Raw genomic sequence first — 27,317 nt, forward strand, 5'->3', positions numbered from 1 at the left:
TATATAGTGTAGAAAAGTACTTCAGTTGCCAATCACTAGAAGATAAGGCCATCTGCTCTACCTATACTACATACAGATAGTACATATCTATACTATATATATTACATATGTATACTATATAGATGGTTTATATCTATACTATATACAGTATAGGTAGAACAGATGGCCAGTTATTTTCTAGTGATTGGCAACTGAAGTGCTTTCAACCTTTTGTTTGCTAGAATTCTAGGTTTGGGAGTTAAGATAGGCTTTTCAAGGGAAGTAGAGATAAACGGAATGGATGAGTAGTTGGATTTGTTGTAAAAACTTGTGGAATCTTTAATTCTGTGCTTCCATCATGCCTTTTGCAAACTGATAGGATGTGTTTTTTATAATTTAAGACAATAAGAAAAATTTCATTAGCAGTATGTGTTGAATGTTTATTGTGGAGAATGTGTGAAACCACTCCCGTGGGTAGATAACATTTTGTTGTAGGAGTCTTTTTTGTATCTGTATTATTTCTTAGACTTTAATGTTTGTGTTGTTTACATTAAACAAAGGGAACTTACTTAAATGGTAGGACCAGAAATCTGCAATTGTAACAGGCTCCTAGATGATACCATAGTAAGGTAACTTGATTGATATATTTTGTTTTTGTGGAGAAGACATTTCAAATTAAATGGTAACTGTAGTTTTATAACAAATCTTGATATCAAAACTCTATTACTAGACTAGGTTTATTCTAAAAGGGATACCTGAAATTTTTATTTTCCTTATTAAAGGAAAATCCCTTATGTGGAACATGCTTTAGGTACTATATTAATAAGCAGGAAATTTTTTTATACAATAGTTTATGAAAGAGAAGAATGGTGTGGTTTTGAAATTTCTTCATTAGGAGACATCAATTTTTAGATAAAAGTGATCACAATTTAGTTTCTGTGTCATGAATTTTCTAGATTCCAGTTCATTTTACCTTATTCTCAGAATTTTTGTTAAGTTTATAAAAGCAACAGGCTGATGGATAACGCTTTATTTATTAGATGATTTTCATTGTTCTTTTGACCTAAGAGTAACAGCTGGGGGAGAGGGCCATAGACTTAAGAGAACACAAAAATGATGAAAATTCCTTGGAGATTTCTAATGCTAATGCTAGGTTTAGCATTATATAAAAACAATTGAGTATTGTTTTTCTGTTATTTTCTGTTATTTTCCCTGCATTATCTCAGATCTTTTTAGTAATTTTTTTATTATTGTTTTGTCTTTATATAAAGAAGGTCTTGCTATGTTGCCCAGGCTAGTCTCGAATTCCTGAGGTCAAGTGATCCGTCTGCCTCGACCTCCCAAAGTGCTGGGATTATAGGCATGCGCCAGGCCCATTTTGGTACTTTGGACCATAAAGTAATTCTTTTTTAACAGCAACAAGAGATAAATTACACTAAATCTGATCCATTCATAATACTTAGACTCCTGAAAGAAATATCCATGGAGAAAAAATTAGAACATGTCAGAACTTTTGAAAGGAACAATGAAAAAAGCCCCCTAGACCAGTTAAACCTGTAATCCCCTTTCAGAAATAGTTATAAAACATCCTTTCTACTTGCTCAAGCCAGAGGACCTGCCCTTGAGTCTAGGTTCTGCCACCCAGGAACTGTGGGACCCTAGTCTAGTTGCCTAACGACTTGTCTAATCCAAGGTTTCTTCATCTGTAATGAGAATATCTTGTAAACTTGTTCTGAGAATTAAAGGAGATAAGTACTTAAAGCTTTTTAAATAGCTGTCGTTATGTAGTGGGTTATTGTATACATGACCACTGATTATTCTTTTTCAGCTCTCCATTGTTTGTATAAAAATAAACATGCATTTTTTTCTTCTTACTCCCTTATCTCTAAGCTGAAAAGTAAAAGGAGCTTATCATGGTAAAATTAAGATAAAAATAAACAGATAGGAGAGCTGAATTCCATTTCAAGTCCTCATGTATATGCTTATAAAGTTCCAAATTAAGCTTGGGACTGGTTCTTACATGACAAGTAATCCAAACCTTTTCTATTTACTGAAGATTTTCAGCTCTCCTACAGAAATACACAGGCTACCATTAAAATTGTAGGGGTAAATTTTAAATTGAATTTGAAAATAAGAGCAGTAATCCAGGGAGGAAATGGCTAAGGAGAATGAAATAGAAGACACAAAAACAAGCAGTGGCAACCAGAAGGGCATCGCTAATTATGGTATATATATTTTTTCCATTTGTAAAGCTTTGGGTTCAGGGGTTCATCAAATCTCTTAAGATAGAATCAGAATTGGAATTGTGATAAAGAATGGTAGTGGAGTTTTAAAAAATAAGGACTTAAGACAGTGATACCTGGTGTGTAGAAAGGACACAGTTTTGAAAGAAATTGTTTTTGCTTTGCCAATTTTTCCCCCTCTTGGAAAACTGTATTCAAGGTCACCTATATATGCCAGTTAAGGCCCTGACTTTGTAGTTATTTCATTTGTTTTTATTTGGTTGAAACTGATGAGAGAAATAAGATGCCTGTACTTTTAAAACAGTATTTTTAAAATAAAACATTCTTAGGAAATTGAGGGATCAGGAGAGGAGCACAGACTAATATAAGGGCTATGCAAAAACTAGACATGTAATGATACATTCTTGTTTGATTACTTCTCTTCGTTTCTATATTGTGATTTAAAAAAAAAAAACTCTTGTTCTTTTTAGATGAGAAAAAGAAGGAAAGGAAGAGAGCTAGAGGCATATCTCCAATTGTTTTTGATAGAAGTGGAAGCTCTGCATCAGAGTCATATGCAGGTATTCTCATTTTGTGATCATATCTGACTTGATTCTAATGTAATCTGCTTTAGAAAGCGTGTGGAGGCTGTAGTTTAGTGTGAACTTGTTGATGTCCATTAGTACTGATTTTTGGCATGTTCAGTGTAATAATTCTAGAGAAAACTAAGCTTTTTCTTATTATTTTAATCCTGTTCTGTTACTGCTTAAGTGGAATTTTCACTTTTTTTTTCTTGGAAGATGATGATTCAGTGACTAGTTTTCTGAGTGGGAAACTGTTCAAACACATACTTTTAAAAAAATCCAAACAACCCAAAAAGCAAAACACTCGTACACATTGAGAAGTTTTTTTGTGTGTGTGGGTGCGCCAGGAAGATAATTTGTCTTGAATGAGAATTTTATGTGACAAGACTGTAGAAATTTTGTCTTATCTCTATTAAAGCTCAATCTGAACAAATGTACTTTGGCTAAATACAGGTTCAGAAAAGAAGCATGAGAAATTATCATCTTCCGTTCGTGCTGTCCGAAAAGGTATCATTTAAATTTGAAATTGTTTTCATTGCATGCTGCACAGTTATTATTTTGCCTTATTGGTTCTCCATTAATAGCTGCTTTTAATGTAGTAATGTTCCGATATATTACATGAAGCAAAAAATAATATCTTACATTGAAAGCTCTGTGTCTGCTTCTTACTGCATATCTTTTAGAATAATACCAAACATTTCAGGATATTTTAGTTTTTGGACAAAATGGGATGGGTGTATGTGTGTATATGTGTGTATGTGTTATATATAGATGTGTGTGTATATTTATGTATGTATATAATGGTCTATTATCACTGGTGAATCTGAGTAAGAAAATCTGTAAAACTTGGTAACCATTTTCATACTTAAATATGGATTTGATATATCGGAACATCACTAGGTTAGGTTTACTTTCTTGCAGTATGCTGGTTGTCTTTTCTTAGCTTTGCTTTATTACTTGTCGTGGCTTAGCTTTCCAGGTTGAATGGGTGATTGTTTTAAAAGTTTAGCTGGGTTGTGGAGGGCTAATTTCAGTTAGTACAGTTTTGATCCCTTTGTGTGATAATGGCCTGTGGTTAATTGATTTGGGTTTTTTTTTTTCAGATCAAACCAGTAAACTCAAATATGTGCTTCAGGATGCAAGATTTTTCCTCATAAAGAGTAACAACCATGAGAATGTGTCTCTTGCCAAAGCTAAGGTATTAGCATCAGTTCTGTTGAAACTATCCTAATATTAAAATTTTTAAATGGGAAAGTAGACTTGTATCAAGTAGCGTAGGTATTACGGTTTTCATTACGGCTTTAAAGGTCTACATTGCAATTACCACTTAGGATCTGGTTTGTAGTCAGGCAGCCTACTTGTAATTTGAGTTTTCTTTTTTTTAAAGATGATTTTAGGAGTCAGAAGATTAAATGTTGAAGGCTATACGGTTTAACTTTTTGCTGTAAAAGATCCCGTTTCTGTTGGTTTTTGTTTTTGTACTTCCTCAGTGGCTCGTTTATTGTGCTAACACTTCTAAAAGTACCTCTAGTTAACCAATTACTGTTTTATGTTGATGGTTGATGTATACTTTGAGGTTCTTTTGAAATCATTCTTTTATGGAGAGTTTTATTTTTTAAAATTAAGATCATTGGTGTTTAGAAGAAAAAGGAAGAATTAGCTTAAAGGCCCACTCCAGACTTTCCAAAAAGGATATGCATAGTTGCTGTAGGATGTTGTAAGATAGTAATTTTCTTTTTATGTTTGGCTACAAAAATACATTGTGTGTTACACTAGCTGTTGTAATGTTTTGCTATTCTTAGTTTAAATTGAGTAACTGTACAGTTTCAACTGATTTTCAGAAACTTAAAACTAAAGTTAGACATTTTTCTAATGATATTTCTGTCAATATTCTGTATTTCTAACTTAAGGACTACCCATAAAACTTTACAAACAGAAGGAAATAGTACACCAGATAGCCTTATCCTGCTCTCTAGCTTAAGTGGATTTAGGCAGAAGTACACTTAGCCCTCGGTATCCACAGGATTCCCCATCTTTCGATTTAACTAACTAGATTGAAATAATAGGAGAAAAAGGAATGAGAAATAATACAACAGAAAATATAAACTTAAACACAGTATAACAGCTGTTCACATAGCATTTACATTGTATTAGGTATAAGTATTCTAGAGGTGATTTAAAGTATATGGGAGTATATGCATAAGTTATATGCAAATACTATGCCATTTTATATAAGGGACTTGAGCATCCTCAGATTTTGGTATCTGCATGGGTCCTGGAACCAGTCCCCAACAGAGACTGAGGAACAACTGTAAGCACTTAGTTTGAATGAGATGTCATTTGTATGAACAGATTGGTGTGAGCTGAATGATAGCATCTGCCTTGTAATTCCATTTCTTTTTATCTTTTATGAATGAAGAATTGGTTAAAATGCTTTAGAAATTAACAAATATCTTCCAGCTCTAGGTAGAACATAGGCCTCTTCAGTCAAACTATTGATACATAAAAATTTGAACTTAAAAACTGCTTTAAAAAAACGAAGTTAAATAGAAAAATGCTAGATTCTTGACTAATACAGTAATTTTTAATTATTTGATTAGGCACAGTTTTTCAAGAAGACAAACTTCTAAGTTGCGGTTCACCTTCAAACAGGATGTATTTACCACAGTAAATCGTTGTAATATTAAAATAATTATAGGTGGTTGGTTTCAGTATGTAGAATTCTAGTCCCTTAGATTTGAACCTCATCTCCATGTGTTTACTAGTTGCTTTAATAATTTTGTAAAATTGGTAATTGTCTACATTTTTTCCCTTAGGTTTTTATTATTTTGACAGCTGATAAATAAAATCTTTCTTCATTATAGCTTACTTAAATTGAAAGCACACCAAAGTATGTAGTTTTTTTTGTTGTTTGTGTTTGGCAAACATAACTGGAAACACAAAAGAGTTGTAATTAATTTCACTTTGTGGTCTTTATGTTATTTATATAGGGTGTATGGTCCACGCTCCCTGTAAATGAGAAGAAATTGAATCTTGCATTTAGATCTGCAAGGAGTGTTATCTTAATATTTTCTGTCAGAGAGAGTGGAAAATTTCAAGGTAAGAATAAAAATAATTTGGACATATAAAAACATTAATTATATTAGCATCTACATATTATGATATGATTCTCTTAGGGTTTGCAAGACTTTCTTCAGAATCACATCATGGAGGATCTCCTATACACTGGGTGCTTCCAGCAGGAATGAGTGCTAAAATGCTGGGAGGTGTCTTTAAAATTGACTGGATTTGCAGGTAAATCAACACTTGAGTATAGATAACTGAAGTTTTCAATACGCTGCCAGTTTAGAATAATGTGTTAAAGTAAAAACGTCATCTTATGCATATCTTAACCTTATTCACTATGTTTATCTAATGTGGGACACAACAAAGGTGTATTAAGTCTGAAGTTTTATGTATTTGATTTGTTTTGTATATTAGTAATACAGCAGTAAATGAATTGGACAATTGCTTGAAATGTTGTCAGGCATATCTGTATAATTTTAGTGATTTAACATGTCACTTAACTATGGTGGAATAAGTCCTGTGACTTGGCTAACAATTTCGGAGTTAACTAGTTTAGTTGTGAACAGTATTTTTTAAAGAGGTTAGCAAATGATGTTTAGTTGCCATTGTGATCTTTTAAAACTGAATTAAGATTTAACTATATTTATTAGAAAAATAATCAGGCTTATTTTGAACACTGAGTTGTCACTATTTTTAGGTCCTTACTGCATACTGAATTATTGTACACAAGAAGCTCATTATTTAAGTGATCTTTATGTGGCATACACAAATCTGTTACCTATAAAATTAATTTTAGTTAAAAAGTGTCTGAAAGGAGATGGTTACTTTGTGAGTTTTAAATTGTTTTTGGGTATTAGATCTTGATGAGCATGAAGGAGTTGGATGAAAAAAAAGAAAAATGCTATGCATATGAAGGATAGCACAGCCTAAGTCAAGAAGAGCATGGAAACAAATTATGGGCGGGGTGGGTGGGGAGGGCATGTGGTTGTGTGAGTGGGATAGGGAGCTACCTTTTTTTATGAAGGAGATGATTAGGAAAAGAGAAGAACAAAGGGCAAAGATGTATAAGAATGAATGAATGTGAGTCAGCCTAAACGTCGTTTATTGTAGGATAGTGGGGAGCTGTGAAGATAGGGGGGTGATATATTACAAATAGCATACAGTCACTTGCTGCGTAGTGACATATCCATCAAGAAAGAATCTTGTCCCATAAGACTGTAGGATTCGTAAGAGGTACCTATAATACCATATTTTACTATACCTTTTCTATGTTTAGATACACAAGTATTTTCATTGTGTTACAGTTACCTACGCTATTAAATACAGTAACATGCTGTGCAGATTTGTAGGCTAGGAGAAATAGGTCATACCATATATCCTAGGTATGTAGTAGGATATACCATTTAGGTTTGTGTAAGTACATTCTGTGATGTTCACACAATGAAATCACCTGATGAGTGTATCCCTGTCATTAAGTGACACGTAATTGTAATAGGTTGATAATAGCATAGCAAAAAGCTATGTGCAGAAAAAATAGCCATCCCATTATTACTTTCTGTGGGGAAGAGTTGGAAATCATCTAAATTCTTTGAAATAGAAAATTAGTTAAACAGATTGTAATTTGTCTGTTAAATATATGTGGAAGTAATCTTGCACATATCAGCATGGAACAGTATAACATGAAAAAATCCATAATTACGGTATTGGAATGCAGTGTTAGGTGGTGAGACTGTTAGTACTATCTCCCACCTCCTCTCTATTGCCCCCAGGGATTTTAAAATATAAATTTAATAGTTCTTTTGAAATCAAAATTAAACTTGAAAATCTGGTGACAATTTATAGGGAAAGGGAGTGATTATTTTTCAGCAGAGAGATGAACATTTTTATTTATTAATTTTTATTTTGTGTGTGTATGTGACTGCTCTGTAAAGGCTAGAGGAAACATTGTAATGTAACATTTGCAGGTGTTGCTTTCTTGAGAACAGGAGAGAAAATAATTGCCCATTTTTACGTGGGTTGCAGCAGGTTTTGTTTTGAGTGTTATTTGTTCTGTTAACCTTCATTTTTACATTGCTGATAAGGAAATTTGTTCTTAATTTTAAGATGAATTTAATTTTTCATGGATTATTCATTCTTCATATTCTTCATTGACTTACTGACTATTCTGCTGACTTGTTTGAAATGTATCAAGCAACCGAAGAGGTAGACAGACTCAAATTGTCTGTCCTACTAACATGAGATGTAAAATTATGGGCAGTAAAGGGCTTTTATTATTTTAAAGTAAGTTTATGGGTTTACCTAGAAATAGTATTTTTACATAATAAAACTATAGTTTTAATTTTTTTAATACTCCTAAGTTCTATTCAAGAGTAATTTGGCAATACTTTACACTTCTGGAGGGCATGTGATATTTCTAACATTGATATTTTCCTTAGATAAGTCATTTGAACTCTGAGTTTAAATTCTCTATATATACTGAGAATTACATTTGAGTCTCAAAATTAAAATGATTTAAATTTAATAAATACAAATGCTAAGGATTTTGCTATCAATAACAGTAACTGCTCTTAATGTATTTTTCTTTTTCAGATATAATAGTTACTAGGTTTCTATTTAAATATGCTTTGGATATAATAATAACTAGACTTAAGCCTCTTTACGTGTGATCACTGGATCACTTGTATCAGTAGCATCTGATTGTTAAAATGCAGAATCTTGAGACCCACCTCAAACCTGTTACATTCCTGGTGGTTCAAGTAATTGGTAGGCACATGGAAGATTGCAACCAGATAAGTGTCGTTTTAGCTGATAAAGCGGGAGGCATAAAAAGTGACTTACTAAGGTTGCCACCTGGAATTAGCTCAAAATAAGGCATAATCTATGAAATATTATTCATCCAAAGTTACGTTTACTGACTAGATATTTCTTTCATGTCCATTCCAAATAACTCATTTCTCTTTTTGTTTAGTCTCTCCATTTTTCTTTCTTTCTGTTTTTTGAGATGGAGTTTCACTCTTGTTGCCCAGGCTGGAGTGCAATGGTGCGATCTTGGCTCACCGTGACCTCGGCCTCCCAGGTTCAAGCGATTCTCCTGCCTCAGCCTCCCTAGTAGCTGGGATTACAGGCATGTGTCACCACGCCCAGCTAATTTTGTATTTTTAGTAGAGACGGGGTTTTTCCATATTCATCAGGCTGGTCTCGAACTCCTGACCTCAGGTGATCCTCCCACCTCAGCCTCCCAAAGTGATGGGATTACAAGCATGAGCCACCGCACCCGGCCTCCGTTTTTCTTTTTAGCATTAATCAGCAAACTACTGTCCAGCTTATAAGAGCCTCTGCATGACTGGGCACAGTGGTTCATGCCTGTAATCCTAGCACTTTGGGAGGCTGAGGTGGGTGGATCACTTGAGGCCAGGAGTTCGAGACCAGCATGGCCAACAAGGTGAAACCCCATCTCTGCTAAAAATGCAAAAATTAGCCAGATGTGGTGGCGCATGCCTGTAGTCCCAGCTACATGGGAGGCTTAAGGCATGAGAATCGCTTGAACTCAGGAGGTGGAGGTTGCAGCAAGCCGAGATCATGCTGCTGCACTCCAGAGTGAGACTGTCTCAAAACAAAACAAAAAGCTGTGCACAATTTTACATTGTTTTGTTAAATTTACCATATTTGCAGAACCACTTAGGTCAGAGAATCCCTTACATGTTCTCAAAGAACTCACAGTAAAGATAAATTGTATCTGTATGCTTCATAACATAGCTGCTCAGAAGGTAACTGTTTGGTTGTTCTATGATTGCGATCTGAGAAGAAAGGATAAAGTAAGAAGGATACATGGATCACAGACCCTTCAATTTTCTTAATTCTGAGCCCTGTTTTGCCTCAGACTTCACAGTTTTCTGTGATGTTCTGGCTGAGATTAACTGTGTTGAAACAGTGCACAGATGTCTCTTGAATATAGTTGGAACCAGTGCCACCAAAGAATCTCAACCCCAAATGATATATCTAGCTTGGCCTGTGCTTTTACTTCTACTTGGATGGATCATGGGTATTTACTTGCTGATATTTAAATAACAGTGATAATCTCATTAATTTATAACCTTCTTATATTTTGTTGGCTATAGGTTTTCATTTATTCCTTTCCTATAACTGTTTTAAACTGGCAATTAGAAGAAAAATTTAAATTATTGAACAGAATACAAAGAAAACTAGGTATTTGCCTCTGGATATTCAAGCTTTGGTGTGGACTTGTTCTAGTCTTTCTGCTTCTGACATCCTGAAAAGGGGAAAAAAAACATTCAGTATTTTTGACTCACTCTTGGCGGGTGAAGTAAGGTGTATATTAGAAAAAGAAACCAAGCTTTTAAGTGATACTTAGTGGGTATTTTCATTACTGACTGACCACTCTTCCATGTATATATATATATCACTACCATCACAGAACATACCACCTTGTTAATTTAACTCTAAAATACTTCTGTTTCCCTGGAAAATGTCAAAGTTTTTCCTGAGGTTTAAAAAAAGTTGTATAAGATCTGAGCATTCAGGCCAGGTGTGGTGGCTCACACCTGTAATCCTAGCATTTTGGGAGGCTGAGGTGGGAGGATTGCCTGAGCCCATTTGTTCACAACCAGCCAAGGCAAAATAGTGAGATCCAATCTCTAAAATATTAAATTTAAAGAAAGATCTGAGCAGTCAATATTCACTTTCAAGAAAATTCATGTAAGGTTATGTGGCATGTTCACTGGGTAAAGTTACTTATGTTTTCCTTTTTCCATTATGCCTCTGTTCTAGCCGTTCTCTTTGTTTCAGATGTATTCCTGCCTTAGTTCTCTACATAAGGCTTTACCTGGGTTATTTTTCTTTCAAGCTTAACTCATGTACCACTTCTTTCATGAAGCATTTTGTGATTATTTTTCTTTCTTTGAAAATAGACATGACCACTCTTATTAAAAACAAAACAAATCTTCTGTATTGTGCACATAGTACCCATTCTCTTTGAAAATTGTGTGTGCTTGTTTTTTTTTCTTTGATGGCTATGGAAGAAAGGTTAGGGATGCAAACTCTTTTATGTTTCTCGTCTTTGTATGTCCTTTGGCTGAACAGTTTCATTTGTGTTGTAGGTACAATGAATAGTTCTTTAAAGTATTTATTTATTTTGGCATTATTTGTTTTATGCACAGGCAGATAAAACCTTAAATACTGTTAATTTACAATTATATCTTGGCAGCTAACAGCTGTTGATTTTGTGTCGTCTTTGTATTCATGTGACATTGTGTTAGGTTGACAAAGCACTATAAAAATACAGGGTATCTTTTTCAGTTTGGTGAGACCATTTTGTCCTATGGCTCAGAGATCTTAAAACCAGGTTTTTAATATTTAAATTATGTAGATACTGCCTTTGAGTTTCAGTAAAGGGCATAATTAATATAAATATATACACTTATAAATAATTTATTGCACAACTCAAGCCATTCTATGGGTGCTGAAGAATATTGCCATATTGAATGAGGGAGTACACTTGAACAGGGAAAGCAGCCTCCAACTGAGAATAGGAGACACTTCTATTTTCATTTGGTTTTAATAGTTGGGTTAAGGTCCAGCTTCTTTTTGGTCAGTTTTAAGTTTTTTGAGGTCGTAGAGGAAAGGGATATGCTGAATATTTTATTGTCATTTCATTTGCAAACTGCGTAAAACAACTATAAAGTAGATGGTGATATTCTTTTTTATCAAAGGAATAGATTCAGGCTCAGAGAAGAGAGCAAGCTGGGGTTTAAGCCCCGAGTTATCTTGGTTCTCAAGCCCTTGCTCTTAAGTTCTTTTTAGAAAACCGGAGAATATGGAAGAAAAAGTCTCTGAAGAGGCTTTCTGTAGGGAATAAACTCAACCACTGTAAGTGATTTTTAAAATTTTAGTCATATTTAAGTTACATTTAATACAGGAATTCACTGCTAGAAGTAGTATAAGGTCCTTAAAGGATTCTACAGAAGAATGTAATTGATATTACTTTGTGTTTAGGCGTGAATTACCCTTCACTAAGTCGGCTCATCTCACCAATCCTTGGAATGAACATAAACCAGTAAAGATCGGACGTGATGGACAGGTTTGTGGTTTTAATTGATTCTTTAAGAAGCACATTTAATCAACCCTTTTAGAGATCTTTATTGATGTATTTGTTTTAACCATCTGAGATCATGTGAGAATTTGAAAAAATAGTCTTATCTGAAGTTTATAATAACTGATTAAGACTAATAAGACATCCATTAATGTTGAAATATAGGCAGCTTTGTATGGTACTTTCTTTTGATTTAATTGAAGGAAATATTTCTAAAGAGAATTTACCAGATTAAAAAAATTTTTTAACTATATTATCACTGTTTAACAGATTCTTCAGTTTCTGTAATACATTTTAGAATTGCCATTTAGTATGTGTGCTAAAGTTTTCTGAGTAGAAAGCAGCTTTCTGAAAAGATTAAATATGTGTACCCAGGTTTTCAAGTCTACAAATGGAACTGGAAATGTGGAGTAACTGAAAACCAAAACCTTTGACCCTTGTAATTGTCACATGTAATTCTGAACCAGAAGTTTTGTTTTATTTTATTTTTTAATTTTAATTTTAATTTTTTTGGAGACCGGGTTATGAGAGTGGCAAATTTTTGTATTTTTGGTCAATTTTGCGAGGCTGGTCTCAAACTCCTGGCCTCAAGCCATCCGCCTGCCTGGGGCTTCCAAAGTGCTGGAATTACAGGCATGAGCCACTGTGCCTGGCCACACAAAAGCAATATGACATTTTATTGCTCATAAATAAAAATGTTTTCACTTTTTCAATTGCAAATAACTGAAAATGATTTAATTTTAAAGAGCTCATAGATTGGTCTGCCTTTGTGGTAAATCTAATGTATTTCAGTGTACTTAGTAGATCATAATTATCAAAGTTGTTGGTACACACACTAACTCCATTGTATTAAATGACTTTGTCCTGGTATTTTTGTATTTTGCACAAAGAAATAGTCCCTTCTTTTCAGAGGGTGATTATCACAGAATTTTAAGCAACTACATTTGTGCATTTAATTTTGGCGATTCTACACTTTCAATTTTTACCCTTTATATAAATAAACAAAACACTTTTGAAATGTTTCATAAATCTGGAAATCTTATTGGAATCGCATATGATCATCAACTTGGGAACAAAACCTCCAAGTCAGTTTTTGTTCTGGTACATCAGGAAAGTGCAAGTCTGTTGAAAGGGTCTGTTTTTGTTTTATAAATTACTGCTTTCCTATTCTAGGAAATTGAACTTGAATGTGGAACCCAGCTTTGTCTTCTGTTTCCCCCCGATGAAAGTATTGACTTGTATCAGGTCATTCATAAAATGCGTCACAAGAGAAGAATGCATTCTCAGCCCAGATCACGAGGACGTCCATCCCGTCGAGAACCAGTCCGGGATGTGGGAAGGTTAGAAACGTTCTTTGGACTGATAATAGGCACATGTATCAGAATAACATGATGGAGGAATATGATTCGTCAAAAGTTTGTCCTGCGGTAAAGAAGAAAGAGAAAATCCTCAAATCAAGCTGCATGGACTAGTTTGTGGCTTCATTGAGGATTTCACATGGTCACCTTGGTCTCAGTCATTTTTCAAGAGGAAAATGGGGATCTTTCCTTATTCTGAAAAAAGTATAACCAGTTTAGATTAGATAATACTCTGATAATACAATGTATACAATTGAAATGAGGTAGGCATTTGTTGCTAAGAACAGGCTAGAAAGGAGGAAGAGGAGGAAGTCTTTATTTGCAAAAATTGTTAATATTTTTTAAAAAGCCTTTTCTTTCAGGTATGTCTCTGGATAAGCCTTATCAGATATGGGACTTTTATAAAGGATCACTAATATTTTTTCAGAAGATGACGCCTCATTTAGAGGATAAAATATTTTAAGTTATTTTGATACTCAAGAGGAGCATTATTGGGACTATTTCAGATTTTATCACCGTGATGTGTTAACCCTATTGCCAAATATTCTCTAACATGTACCCAGTGAATTCACACATCTTGCTGAGCTTCTGAAAACAATAGGTTCTTTCCAAAGGGGATCAAGTGGCCCTGGGAGACCCGGCAACAAACCAAAAAGAAGGGCTGTTGCTGTGTCTGTTTACAACTTTTCCAGATGCTGGCAGTACCTGTGGACTTAAAAGTGTTTTTTAGAGGATCGCCATGGTTATTGATCACTACTTTATGAACTAAACAGCATTTTCCAGAAAAAGGGGGTTTAACTTGTTACAGAATTGGAGAAGTCTTTGCAAAGGACTGATTTAAGCCCTTCTACCCAACACCTTCCCCTGTGTAGATTTGCATACAGCTAAATCTAAAATATTCTGCTAAAGACTATTGGATGTATGGTTGATGGGATGAAACATTTGGTTAAATTTCCTTTTGGTGGAAACATCCTGTGGTAGGTACAGATAATCCAACAAGAGTCCCCATTTCTTTGAGCTTAAAAAGGACACTGTCGAGTAGGTAGGAGGAAACCTGGCAGAGCCCCTTATTTTTGGCCTAAAAGGACTGAGCACCAAGATGTCTTTTGAAGTTTTAAACTAAGAGGTTTCCAGTGCAATACAGTATATACAAGTGAAGTTTTTACCTCAGTTTTGCAATGGACTGCAAACTATACTTATTACACCACTACACCTTCTCTCAAGCCTGCCAGGGCCTCCATTTATGTATGTGGCTTACAGCTTAAAGTCAGTAGTTGGACTACTATATGAACTGTTACTATCATGTTTTATACCGGTCGTAAATGCACTCCCCAAACTACAGGAAAGCGGTATGTTTATTTTTTAAACCAGCTTTTAATTTTCTTAGTATTATTTATTGTAGATGCAACTGTTTTTATTCTGTTGGGGGGCTTGGGATTATTGCACTTAACTTTGCAGTTTGAATGAACTGTGTTGAAAAAGTTAATGAAAGTAGTTGGTATTCAGACAAATAGCTGAAAACTAGTGAATGCCAGGTTGTTATCAAGTTTTTATTTGACATATTAAGGGTAAAAAGATTTATTTTCTAAATATTTTGGACTTTTTTTTTGTTTAACTTTTATTAGCTGCTAAGTAAATTGAAGTGTATTTAATGATGTGTTAAGTAAACCCAATTTATGAAAGACAGTAGAGAACAGCCCTCTGTAGTCAGTAAAATTTTACCTTCTAAAGAATATATTTTGAACTAGTTTTATGAACTCTGTTAAAATTCTGACCCATTACTTGCCAATTTATAAAAGCCAGTTTTATTTCAAGGCATTGTCTCTGGAAGAAAAAATTCCCTTAATTCTTAAATGTCATTAAATGTAGAAAGAAAAACTAAATGTTATTAAGGAATATTAAGAAATTAGTTTTTTAAACTATTAAGATTTTAAAAACTTTCCTGTAAAGTTGCTTTTAATAAGTATCAAATTTTCTGTATGATCATGTAAAAATCATAATTTTGTGCAAAGCAGAGGAAAAATACTTAATTTTGTTTAGACTTAACCTAAAATGACATAAGTTTTAAATATATAGATTTTAGAGTTACATATTGTACAATGATGATAGGTTTTTCTAATTTTTATTTTTCAACTGAATGGAGACTTTATTTGGGAAAATGTTTTAATTGTTAAACTGGTATTTAGTTTGAGAATGGCTCTGTTTACTTGTTTAGACTACTAAAATGTGATTTACATGTTTTGATTGGATTAGTCTGCAATTTTCTCATCATAGCATGAGATGGCAGAGAATATCTACTTCCAGAAGTACATTTAAGGTTTGGTTTATAGGAATTAATTTGAGAATCAAAATGCAGGAATTTTAAAACTAAAAATTAAGATGTTAAAGTAAATAATGGGTTATGTTTTGTACTTATCTCTGTCAGAAACTCTTACTTTACTATTTGTTCTCCCAGCAGTTTTTGGTTTAATTTCTAATGTGTCTAATTTGTGTAGGCGTCGACCAGAAGATTATGATATTCATAACAGCAGAAAGAAACCAAGGATTGACTATCCCCCTGAGTTTCACCAGAGACCAGGTTAATATTTTATAATCCTGCAGATATTTGATTTCAAATTATTGGAAAAAAAATAAAAAAATTAAAAACAACCCTCACAATCCTGCAGTTTTAAAAGTGAAAAAAATTCAGGACCTGACTATTTAAATCTTGGGAAATTTTAGCAGTTCTCATTAGTGTAATTCTTCCCTTTTTGTCCAGTCTATTCCAGTGTAACTCATCATATCCTATTACCTGAAATTGCCAATTTTGCAAAAATGGAAACTTACCTGCACGTGTTTAAGATTAAATGTAGTTATGAAAAGCAATTACCTTATATCAGGCTTTTTAATAAAAAATCTTTATGTCTGTGGAGAGGAATGAGAAATATTTGGTACGTAATCTCTAAATGTAGCTTTTCAATTAATCTATCCCTTACTGGAGTTTGAGAGAGCAAACTATATTCAAGAAGGGATATCATGTATTTAGAACAGAGTCAGTGATACACTTGTGAAACTTAGGCAGTTAGGAGATTGATGTTGGTGATCGTTATAGCACTATTATGTAACAGGTAGCTTGATTAGCCTTATTCTTCCAAAATAGGATGTCCTGTTGTAGAAAGTGAAAATAGTTTTTCCCCAGTAACATGACCACTCATATGTTTCTACATTTTAATTTGTTGAGTGCTTACTAAAAGAAGCAGGGGAAGGAATATTTTTCTAATCACCATCGATTTTTCATTTTCAGTGTATACATCTTCATTTTTGCAACTTTTGCAATTTTTTTCCCTCCCCCTTAAGTTAACATTTTAAAAAGCTTATCTGGTTTACTTGGTAAGGCCTGCATATACCCAAGGTAGAAAGTAAACATTTAAAGAAGTCCTGTCATACTGTGCTCAAGGTAGTTCCTCTGCCCTTACCTTCTCTGTGATGCAGAATGAAGAAATTTTCTGATTAGCAAGATTTGGACTGTGAACATAGAAGATACGTATATGAAAGCTTCTCTAGCAGTTTACAATTCTATGATATAATTAGTTATTTCCTAGATTATCATGTAATCTGAGAAGAAAATTTGAAAATGGGATAATACAATAGTAGCATCACTTAAAGTACATATTTCATGGAAAGAATTGAAACGAGTGGTAAGGAAGGTTTAATTATTATACCATAATAGAAAAATATAAATTTGATTTACTAAAATGCTTGATGTTTGAACAGGGTATTTAAAGGATCCACGATACCAGGAAGTAGACAGGTAAGTCGGGTTCACTCTTGCCTAGCTTTGAATTACATTCTTGGAACTAGTTTATGAATTACCTGAATTTAGTTTCACAAATCTTATTCCCAACAGACGATTTTCAGGAGTTCGCCGAGATGTGTTTTTAAATGGGGTAAGCATTTCATTTTATCTATTTAATGTAGATAAAATCAGGCTCTGATTTATTTTGCAGTTCTGTGATAATTTTTAATTACATTGACATTATCATCTTTCATTTTAGTCCTACAATGATTATGTGAGGGAATTTCATAACATGGGACCACCACCACCTTGGCAAGGAATGGTTTGTATTATTCTATTTTTATAAGTTACATAACTTCATTTGCCGTTCTAATATTTCAGGTGCTTACTCAGAATATGATTGTTACAGTTGCTCATTAAAGAGACTTAAACTGGCTGGGCACCATGGCTCACACCTGCAATCCTAGCACTTTGGGAGGCTGAGGCGGGCAGATGACCTGAGGTCAAGAGTTCGAGACCAGCCTGGCCAACACGGTGAAACCTCGTCTCTACTAAAAATACAAAAATTATTAGCTGAGTGTGGTGGCGCGTGCCCATAGTCCCAGCTACTCAGGGAAGCTGAGGCAGGAGAATTGCTTGCAATCCAGGAGGCAGAGGTTATAGTGAGCCGAGACAGCGCCACTGCACTCCAGCCTGGGCAACAGAGGGAGACTCCATCTCAAAAAGACTTAAAATACAGATTTTTGGTGATAAATAATTGTATACTGTCTTTCATACTAAAGACCAAAAGCTCATTTGTGTTAATGGTACAGGCTTCAGAACTGTAATAGCGTATTATGGTAGTGATTAGTAGTGCAAAGTCTACTTGGGTTCAGATATATTTCTTTTCCTTCCCATCTCTGTGACCTTGGGTAAATTTCTTAATACAACTCTTAGTTTTCCTCATCTGTAAAATTCCATAGTTGGCTTATCAAATGTAATATTTAGTACTTACTCTGTGGAAGGCACTGTGCTTATTCTGATTATGTCATGGTGAATGAAATTGACATCATGATTGTCCTAGTATAGCTTAACATTTAATGTAGTAGTGTCATTCTCATTGTCAAAAAGATAAATTTACAAAGTACATGTTAAGTTTAGCATAGTGCCTGATCTAATACTCACTAAATTTTCTGTGTAAAATAAGATTAATTAAACCCTGATTATTCCTGCTTTTTAACTATTTCCTTTAAGAAAACTTGTCTTCTTAGAGTATATTTTAAGATATTGAAAATAGCTGATGCATTAATTTTCAAGAAATAAAAACCTGGAAGTTTAGCTTCTACTGTTTTCTTACATTTTAATTTATCTCTTTATTTTAAATGCTATATGTTATATGGCCTCTTCATCTAACTTTTGTGTCTCTTTAAGGTATACAGTTTTATACTATTGTGTGCAGATGATTATGAGACTTTTTCCCTTTATATTCTGGGAAATTTTAAAAATTTAATATATGATCTTGATAGTAACTATGAAAGTAATCTTTAATTTACTTTCTATTCATTTTTAAATGGCATTTAAAAGGTAATTTGCTCCTGCCCTGTGTTTTTTTTTTTTGTTTTTTTTTTTTGTTTGTTTGTTTGTTTTTTTGAAAAGAGGGTCTCATTTGGTCTCCCAGGCTGGAATGCAGTGGTGTGATCATAGCTGTGTGCAGTCTTGAACTCATGGGCACAAGTGGTCCTGCTGCCTCAGTTTCCTGAGTAGGTGGGACTACAGCACATGCCACTGTGCCTGGCTAATTTTTTATAGAGACAGGATCTCACTCTGTTACCCAGGTTAGTCTCCAACTCCTGGCTTAAGGGATTGTTTTCCCTCAGCCTCCCAAAGCATTGGGATATGGGCGTGAGCCACCACACCGGGCCTGTTGAAGTTTTTTAAGAGTAGATACATACAAAGTGGTTAACCAGTTGACCAGTTGTAGAACTAGGATGCCTGATGCCGTATGTCTGCTTCACCACTTTAACAGTAGTGTGACTATAAGCAGGTTACTTAACTCCTTGTTGCCTCAGTTTTCCCTTTTGTAAACTGGGAACAATAGTATCTATCTCATAAGGTTGTGAGAATTAAATGAGACGAGCAAAGTGCTTAGAACAATGCCTGGCTCACAGTAAGCACCATGTAAGGGTTTGTTTTGCTATTTCCCTTAGTATTTATATGATAGGAGTAGAAAAGTATAAACATGTTATATCTTAGAAGATGTGTAATTTTCAACAAACAAAAAACACCTTAATGCCATCTAAGTAAATGTCTAGTACAGATTCACTTGTTTGGGATTGGCATTTTGGATGAAGGTTTCTAAGAATGGCTTATTTACAAGGGTATTTGGTAGATTCTTAATGGGAATGGTTTTCCTTTTTTAGCCCCCTTACCCAGGAATGGAACAACCTCCACACCATCCTTACTATCAGCACCATGCTCCACCTCCTCAAGCTCATCCCCCTTACTCAGGACATCATCCAGTACCACATGAAGCAAGATACAGAGATAAACGAGTAGTAAGTGCACAAGGAGGCAAAGGTGTGAGGGAACTACTTAGAATTCTGTAGGTAATTTAAATATGGGGAGACCACAGTATGGTGAATGACAGACCATTGCATATTCTTAAACTGCAGACTATTTTGGAGTAATTCCTAGTTTGTTTTTATTAAAAATGCCTGATTATGCCCCTTTGGATTATATAGGTAGAATATATTTCTTTTACTGATCAAATCACAAACTGCTTAAGGCAAACGCCTACAAATAGAACTCCTTTTAGGTAGTACCTCGGCTATGTTCTTTCCATATTGAGACCTTAATTATGCTGTGTAATTAATATTAATAGGTATTTCTCAACTTTCTGTGTATTCTGATTCAATTTTTATAGGATAGATGGTGTATATTAAGTTAGCTGGTAAGCTGTAATCTCATTTAGTCATTTGTTTTTATTTTTACCATATGTTAAAGCTAGTAACTAATGAATTGTTTTACCTCTGGTTATTGTAATGTTAACAAAGAATAACCGGATGTTACGATATATAGCAGGTATGTCCGTTATTCATTGATTCTATTAATTATTTGATAAGATTGATGTGAAAGCTTTTTTTGATGGCTTCAAAACAGGACCAATAAAAAAAGACTCTAGTTTGAGTTGTCTGGGTTTTTAACTAGTGGGGCTGAGTTTATTAAATGCTTTTTTTTTTTTCCCTAATAGTACTTTTATTTTAAAAAGTGGAATTGTCTTCTGGCAGGTGATGGAAGCATAATTCATATGCATATAAGATTGATAGCCTTAGAAAGGTAGTTTTATTGTTAAACTAAGTAGGATATGCAAGTTAGAATTTTTTTTTTCCACTCCCTGCTTATGGTGATGAGTGTGTATGGGGCCAAATAAAGATATTTTTATTTTCCAGCTTAAGATGACTAGTGGGCCTATTTGTGAGAATCAGAGTAGCTTTCTGGCCTTTGAGACATTTTTATGAGTTGTCAGTAATTTCCTTATCCTCATAAAGATAGTAATTTTCTCTAAATCAAGTCATATCATGACCTTTAACATTGTGTAAAATAATTTGAGGATACTAGTTAACTAAATCACAAACTTTAGTAGTTTATTTTCAGTTAGGCATACAAGAAAGAAATACACAGTTTGTCTGTAATGAAATCTTAGTTGACTAGATGGGTTATGGTGTCTTAAAAATTCCCTTAACTGATCACATGGCTTTTTAAATAGGAAGTCTAAGATTTTTGTTTGTTTGTTTTCCTGAACTATATTTATCCTTTTTAACAAATTCTATTTTGTGGATCTTTATGTAGTGATGTTTTGGTTAGTATACATATTCTCTGCTTATATAATCACATATATAAAAGGTAATGTAGGATTGTGTTTTCGAATCCTATTTCAGCTAAATTTTGAGAAAAGACCAAAATCAGTAAGACGAGCTGAGATCTAAGAGTAGAAAGTTTAAAGTAGAGCAGAGGCCAAGTTTAGGAGCAGCCACAACTTCTCTTGCACATCACTTAGTTGTAACAATTTAGTTTGAAAGAAAATCTGGAACATAATACTCTCAGTTTGTAAAATTGAAGTTGGTAGAATTGGAGGAAAAATGTCGAGCTAGCGTGTGCCAGAAAAACATTGATGACATTTAGCATAATTCGCAGTATATATGGATAATAGTTGAAGGTCATCACTAGTTAATTTCTTTGGCCTAAATCTTATTGAAAGGATCAGATGAAAAAGTCATTAAAGTTAAGTAGAAAACTGCATAAAGAGATTTGAGTAATCTGTTGTAGATGTCTAATGAGACATCATCCTTTTTCTAAACCATGTCAGCATATTAACCTTCTGTGAATTAATTTATTATTGTATTTCTTTAGATTGTTCTCTCCGCCAATTATAATATAGAGACTTTTTTCTTTTTTTGTATTTTAAAATTGTTTATATAAATTTTTTTTTTCAAATCAGGGATCCACTTATACTATTTGCATTTTTGATGTACCTAACACATTTCTTCCCTTTTCTAGCATGATTATGATATGAGGGTGGATGATTTCCTTCGTCGCACACAAGCTGTTGTCAGTGGCCGGAGAAGTAGACCCCGTGAAAGAGATCGGGAACGAGAGCGAGACCGCCCTAGAGATAACAGACGAGACAGAGAGCGAGATAGAGGACGTGATAGAGAAAGAGAAAGAGAGCGATTATGTGATCGAGACAGAGACCGAGGGGAGAGAGGTCGATATAGAAGATAATGGGCTTTTGGAAGCACTGATTGTTTAAAGATACAAAAAATCTTGTATTTTTTTTTTGTGTGTGTTTACAAGTAGTAAATTTATTTTCAGCTGTCTACCTATAAAGTTCATTGTGTAGAAGGATTTATTATGACCCCCTTTGTTCCAAGCATGCAGTATCATAAGAACTGGAAAAACTCAAATCCGCCAAAAATCCACAGTTGACAGTTGAATTGACACTTTTATTGGGGCAGAATGGAACAGTCCAAGAATGTAGATATTAATTCTTTCTCCATAAATGTTCTTATAGTGTGTTCATCCTAGAGTTATTTTTCTGTTTGTTTTTTTCTTTTTGGATCTTGATTGATAACTGCCATGATATTTTGCTTTGATGTGTTTCTACATGTAGTTGCACACGGTTCAGTAAAAATAATGCTGCTATCAAGTATGCAAATGTTGGAAGTATGATGGTTTGACTGTATGGCAGTGTTGTAGCAGCCTCTTGTTTTTTTCCCCATTGCCTCTTTTTTAAAAAACTTATAAAGTCACTTTTTATTTTTCCTCAGTCTTCAATGATGAGAGCAATATTAAGAAGACATTGCTATCTAATTTTTAATCTTTTTAAATGAAAAATTCCTATGTTCAGTAGCGTGGTTGATGCTATTGTTTAGCCTTCCCCTCCAAATTGTATCCATTGGCTTGGAATGTTCACAACTTGCGTGCGTGGCAGCGGAAGACGATTCCCATATTCTACATTGCTACTGTTTTGTATAAAATAAATTGGTAAAGATTGACGGTTATCTTTTGTATTCTTTTCTTATCCAGTTACTAGTTTGTTTTATTATGCAATAATAGACATAAAAATGCTTTTTGTTTAGGAATTTTAGGACCCCCATTTGCCTTTTTTGAGGCACATTTTAGCAGAAATGATTGACCTAAGCCTATTGTATTAAAAACTTCCTTCTACTTCTAACATAAGATACACAGAGTTATGTTAATAGTTTGGTTAAGTATTTATACACCTGATAACATTTTTGAGTCCACTCAGATCACAGAATCGTTTATTTAGATTTTCTATTTGTTGTTTTACTCCTGTAAGTGAACTACTTTGTATGTGCTTTCTACTTTACTTCATAAATAGACTTTTAACCTTTTTATATTCTGTATTTTAACTGTCCAGCTCTCCCAGTGGTAACCAGCTATAACATAGAAATAGAGCCACTCAAGAAAACAATCTATGAAATAATTTTTTGAATCTTAATTTGAGTTATACCTGGAGTTTTGGCGTTTGGAATTTGGCCTTTATAAACATTAGAAATATTTGAATGTTTGACTGATTTTTTTATAGTATCAAATTTGCACTGTTTTATATTTATATTGACCTGAAAAGAACACAGGCACTTTACTCTTAAAGGATATTTAAAACTATAGTTTTACTACATTCATATTCATACCAGCATGTAGTATCTTCCCTGCATTCACACTAGTTTTATTTACAGTGACAAAACTAAAGCCTAAGGATTTGTTTTAAATCTGCATTGTGGTAGAGAGGAAAAAATACTTTTAAGGAAACCTGTGTTCTAGTTTTGTCATTGTCTTTAATTAAACCTGTTGGTGATATATGGTAAGTCACTTCAGTGACATTTTGTTTGTATTCATCAGTAAGCTAGTCAAGATGATATCTACACTTTTTTAAGAATTTCTGTAACCAATTACACAAAACTGGTAGGTAATATTAAAGGTATTTTCCTGAAATAATAGTAATAAATACTGAGCGCTTTGTATGCAATAGACACTTTGTGCTTTCATGTACAGACTCATTTAAATGGGCTCAAGAGAGGCTAGTGAACTTGCGCAAGATCAGAAAGGTAGTAATTGATGGGCCAAGATTTTGTCCATGTTTTTATTTGGTGTTTCTAAAGCTACCTCATCACTTTTGAAAAAATAGCATATAAATTAATATGCATCGTTGAGATGGAGTCTCTGTCGCCCAGGCTAGAGGGCAGTGGCACGATCTCGGCTCACTGCAACCTCCGCCTCCCAGGTTCAAGCAGTTCTCCTGCCTCGGACTCCCAAATGGCTGAGACTACAGGCGCTCACCACCACACCCGGCTATTTTTTTTAATTTTAGTAGAGACAGGGTTCCACCATGTTGGCCAGGCTCGACTCGAACTCAATCTCAAGTGACCCACCCACCTCAACCTCCCAGAGTGGTGAGATTACAGGCGTGAGCCACACTGCACCTGGCCTGAGATTTTTAAACATTAATGTTTCCTTCAGGCTTAATTTGCAGCAGAGGATTTTTCTAAAGTGCCATCCAATTAGATGTGAAGTTACGCTTTGTATGTTGAGTGTTAAAGAGCTTAGTAGTGAGTCAATCTATTTTAAAAAGCCATCAAGTTTTTACCAAGTATCTGGTGTTACTAACAGTTATGTTGGCTCAGGTAATCATCACTGTTTTATCCTTTCCTGATTTTTTTTAAAATAAACTTACAGGAACATTGTATAAAAAATGCAAGATACAGGAGAGTATATAAAAATCAGAATTTTTTATTTAATAATCATAACACATTTATGACAGCTTTTGTCACCATGGGAGACATGGTTTCTTTCATGTACTATACAGTGTTGTGATTCTAAAAATCTACATTAGTATGATGTATTCAGGTGAAAAACAGAAAATTCAGTCATTCAGAGTTTAGAAATCCAGTCAAGGATTTTATTGGCTGGAGTAATAGTTCAAAGGAGTAACAATTCAAGCATGTAATTTTTGGATTTGATTTCCCCCATAATGGCTTTTTATCAAGCATGGTCTAATTTTTTAGAAAATGGCCATTATCTCCAAGCTTCCATTATCTATGTAGTTTCAGTGGCAGGAGAGAGACCATTTTCCTCCCAGTGTCCATGTCAATTCCCGCGAAGGACTGAACAGCCATGTTGGTTCTGGAGCAAGCCCTAAACTAATCTGTATTTCCAGGGAAATGGGGTCCTTTGACTCCCAGCATGGGAAGCAAGAGAGGCAGATGATATGGTCACCACTGTGAGGATTACATCAGGAAGGACAGTTTCCAAAACACACGGATAGAGAAAATGTAGCACATGTCCATTAAATCAGGATCTCATACAAGTTATAACACCTGAATGTCTGAGTTTTCAGAGTATTGGCCTCATGTGTAGATATCTCTACAGTATTCTGCTGTAGAATGCTGTGGTCTTTCTGAGGGTCACATACATCCTGTCTTGTTATAATGTTAAACATTGAGTCCTCAGGCATGTCAGGGGTATGGAATTGAAAGGAAGAAGGAACTGTTGCCAGCACTTAACTGACCAAGCTAGAGTTCCCTGACCCAATGTAAAGGTGACTGTGACACACATGGATAATTTTATCCTGATGTTTTAAGATTTTGTTACTTGGATAGGAAACATTCCAAATGCAGTTTGAAACATACTAACATTGAAGCACATAGAAAAGAACTGGCTCAAGTTTAGTCCCCAAGTTCCTTATAATAGGAATAGGAATCCTTAGAGTATAAGCAATCCATGCATAGTATTCTGTTATCTATCATATGGATCATTTAATCTCTCATTTTTTGGGGTGGGGATTCTCTTGTTTCTAAATCTTACACTTTTTCTTTTCAGCTTCTTCCGTGTTTTAAATATAGATTATTGACCATTTTCTTAAATACTAATCAATATATTAAATACTAATATCTTAAATACTATTGACTGTCTTAAACATAGACTATAGGCTATTAAATATTTTCACTTGTAACCTTCATACTAGAGATTTGAAAGATAGTAAAAAAATAATAGCTCTGAAAAGCTAAGGAATATACAACATAAAAAAATGTCAGGCTGGGTGCAGTGGCTCACACCTGTAATACCAACACTTTGGGAGGCTGAGGTGAGTGGATCACCTGAGGTCAGGCATTCAAGACCAGCCTGGCCAACATGGTGACACCACTCCTCTACTAAAAATACAAAAATTAGCGAGGCATGGTGGTGCATGCCTGTAATCCCACCTACTCGTGAGGCTGAGGCAGGAAAATCGCTTGAATCCAGGAGGCAGATGTTGCAGTGAGCCAAAATTGTGCCATTGCCCTCCAGCCTGGGCGACAAAGAGTTGTCTTTAAAAAAAAAAAGTTATGGCAACAAAAATATACATTGGGAAGAGGGTAGAAATCTGGAATAATTCTATATGATCTGTGTTGTTGCTAGCTTAAAATAGTGTACTACAACTATAACATGTTTTATGTAAGCCCATGGTAACCACAAAGCAAAAAATTACAGCAGATGCACAAACAACGATAAAGGACAAAGCTTATAAGCACTACAGAAAATTACCATATCACAAAGGTAAACAAGAGGAAGAAATGAACAAAGAATCTACAAAACAAGAAAACAGCTTTCTTTCTCCTCCCGCCACCCAAGATGCCGAAAGGAAAGAAGGCCAAGGGAAAGAAGGTGGCTCCGGCCCCTGCTGTCGTGAAAAAGCAGGAGGCCAAGAAAGTGGTGAATCCCCTGTTTGAGAAAAGACCTAAGAATTTTGGCATTGGACAGGACATCCAGCCCAAAAGAGACCTTACCCGCTTTGTGAAATGGCCTCGCTATATCAGGTTGCAGCGGCAGAGAGCCATCCTCTGTAAGCGGCTGAAAGTGCCTCCTGCTATTAACCAGTTCACCCAGGCCCTGGACCGCCAAACAGCTACTCAGCTGCTTAAGCTGGCCCACAAGTACAGACCAGAGACAAAGCAAGAGAAGAAGCAGAGGCTGTTGGCCCGGGCCGAGAAGAAAGCTGCTGGCAAAGGGGATGTCCCCACTAAGAGACCACCTGTCCTTCGAGCAGGAGTTAACACCGTCACCACCTTGGTGGAGAACAAGAAAGCTCAGCTGGTAGTGATTGCACACGACGTGGATCCCATCGAGCTGGTTGTCTTCTTGCCTGCCCTGTGTCGTAAAATGGGGGTCCCTTACTGCATTATCAAGGGGAAGGCCAGACTGGGCCGTCTAGTCCACAGGAAGACCTGCACCACTGTCGCCTTCACACAGGTGAACTCGGAAGACAAAGGCGCTTTGGCTAAGCTGGTGGAAGCTATCAGGACCAATTACAACGACAGATACGATGAGATCCGCCGTCACTGGGGCGGCAATGTCCTGGGTCCCAAGTCTGTAGCTCGCATTGCCAAGCTTGAAAAGGCAAAGGCTAAAGAACTTGCCACTAAGCTGGGTTAAATGTACACTGTTGAGTTTTCTGTACATAAAAATAATTAAAATACAAATTTTCCTTCAAAAAAAAAAAAAACAAGAAAACAATTTTAAAATGACAAAATAAGTCCTTACCTATCAGTAATAACCTTGATTGTAAATGAATTAATTATCCAATAAACGAGTGATTGAATGGATTAAAAAACAATATGGGCTGCCTAAAAGAGACGCACTTCAGCTTCCAGAACACACAAAAGTTGAAAGTATAAGAATGGAAAA

At 34.8% G+C, this 27,317-nt stretch overlaps 1 protein-coding gene and 1 pseudogene across 3 annotated transcripts in view; both read left to right on the top strand.

Annotated features, from left to right (window-relative positions):
* The window catches only part of YTHDC1 (YTH domain containing 1), a 40,891-nt gene extending 15,336 nt beyond the window's left edge, over window positions 1-25,555 (top strand). The window contains exons 5-17 of one of the 2 annotated variants that reach the window (XM_011940270.1): window positions 2,693-2,782; window positions 3,239-3,292; window positions 3,889-3,983; window positions 5,776-5,884; window positions 5,962-6,079; window positions 11,864-11,948; window positions 13,134-13,300; window positions 15,814-15,896; window positions 17,072-17,108; window positions 17,205-17,244; window positions 17,353-17,415; window positions 19,493-19,627; window positions 21,630-25,555. In XM_011940270.1, the coding sequence (XP_011795660.1) occupies window positions 2,693-2,782; window positions 3,239-3,292; window positions 3,889-3,983; window positions 5,776-5,884; window positions 5,962-6,079; window positions 11,864-11,948; window positions 13,134-13,300; window positions 15,814-15,896; window positions 17,072-17,108; window positions 17,205-17,244; window positions 17,353-17,415; window positions 19,493-19,627; window positions 21,630-21,854 (1,301 nt within the window). In that variant the 3' untranslated portion in view covers window positions 21,855-25,555. The remainder of the gene's footprint in view (window positions 1-2,692; window positions 2,783-3,238; window positions 3,293-3,888; window positions 3,984-5,775; window positions 5,885-5,961; window positions 6,080-11,863; window positions 11,949-13,133; window positions 13,301-15,813; window positions 15,897-17,071; window positions 17,109-17,204; window positions 17,245-17,352; window positions 17,416-19,492; window positions 19,628-21,629) is intronic. The other variant, XM_011940271.1, reaches the window with a different exon arrangement.
* Window positions 25,556-26,243: 688 nt separating this feature from the next.
* Window positions 26,244-27,135, top strand: LOC105510474 (annotated as a pseudogene). Its single transcript, XR_001001565.1, has one exon. The product of XR_001001565.1 is annotated as a 60S ribosomal protein L7a pseudogene (transcript).
* Window positions 27,136-27,317: the final 182 nt, after the last annotated feature.

This window comes from Colobus angolensis, unplaced genomic scaffold (genome assembly GCF_000951035.1).
Source record: "Colobus angolensis palliatus isolate OR3802 unplaced genomic scaffold, Cang.pa_1.0 Scaffold189, whole genome shotgun sequence".
Taxonomy (NCBI): domain Eukaryota; kingdom Metazoa; phylum Chordata; class Mammalia; order Primates; family Cercopithecidae; genus Colobus; species Colobus angolensis.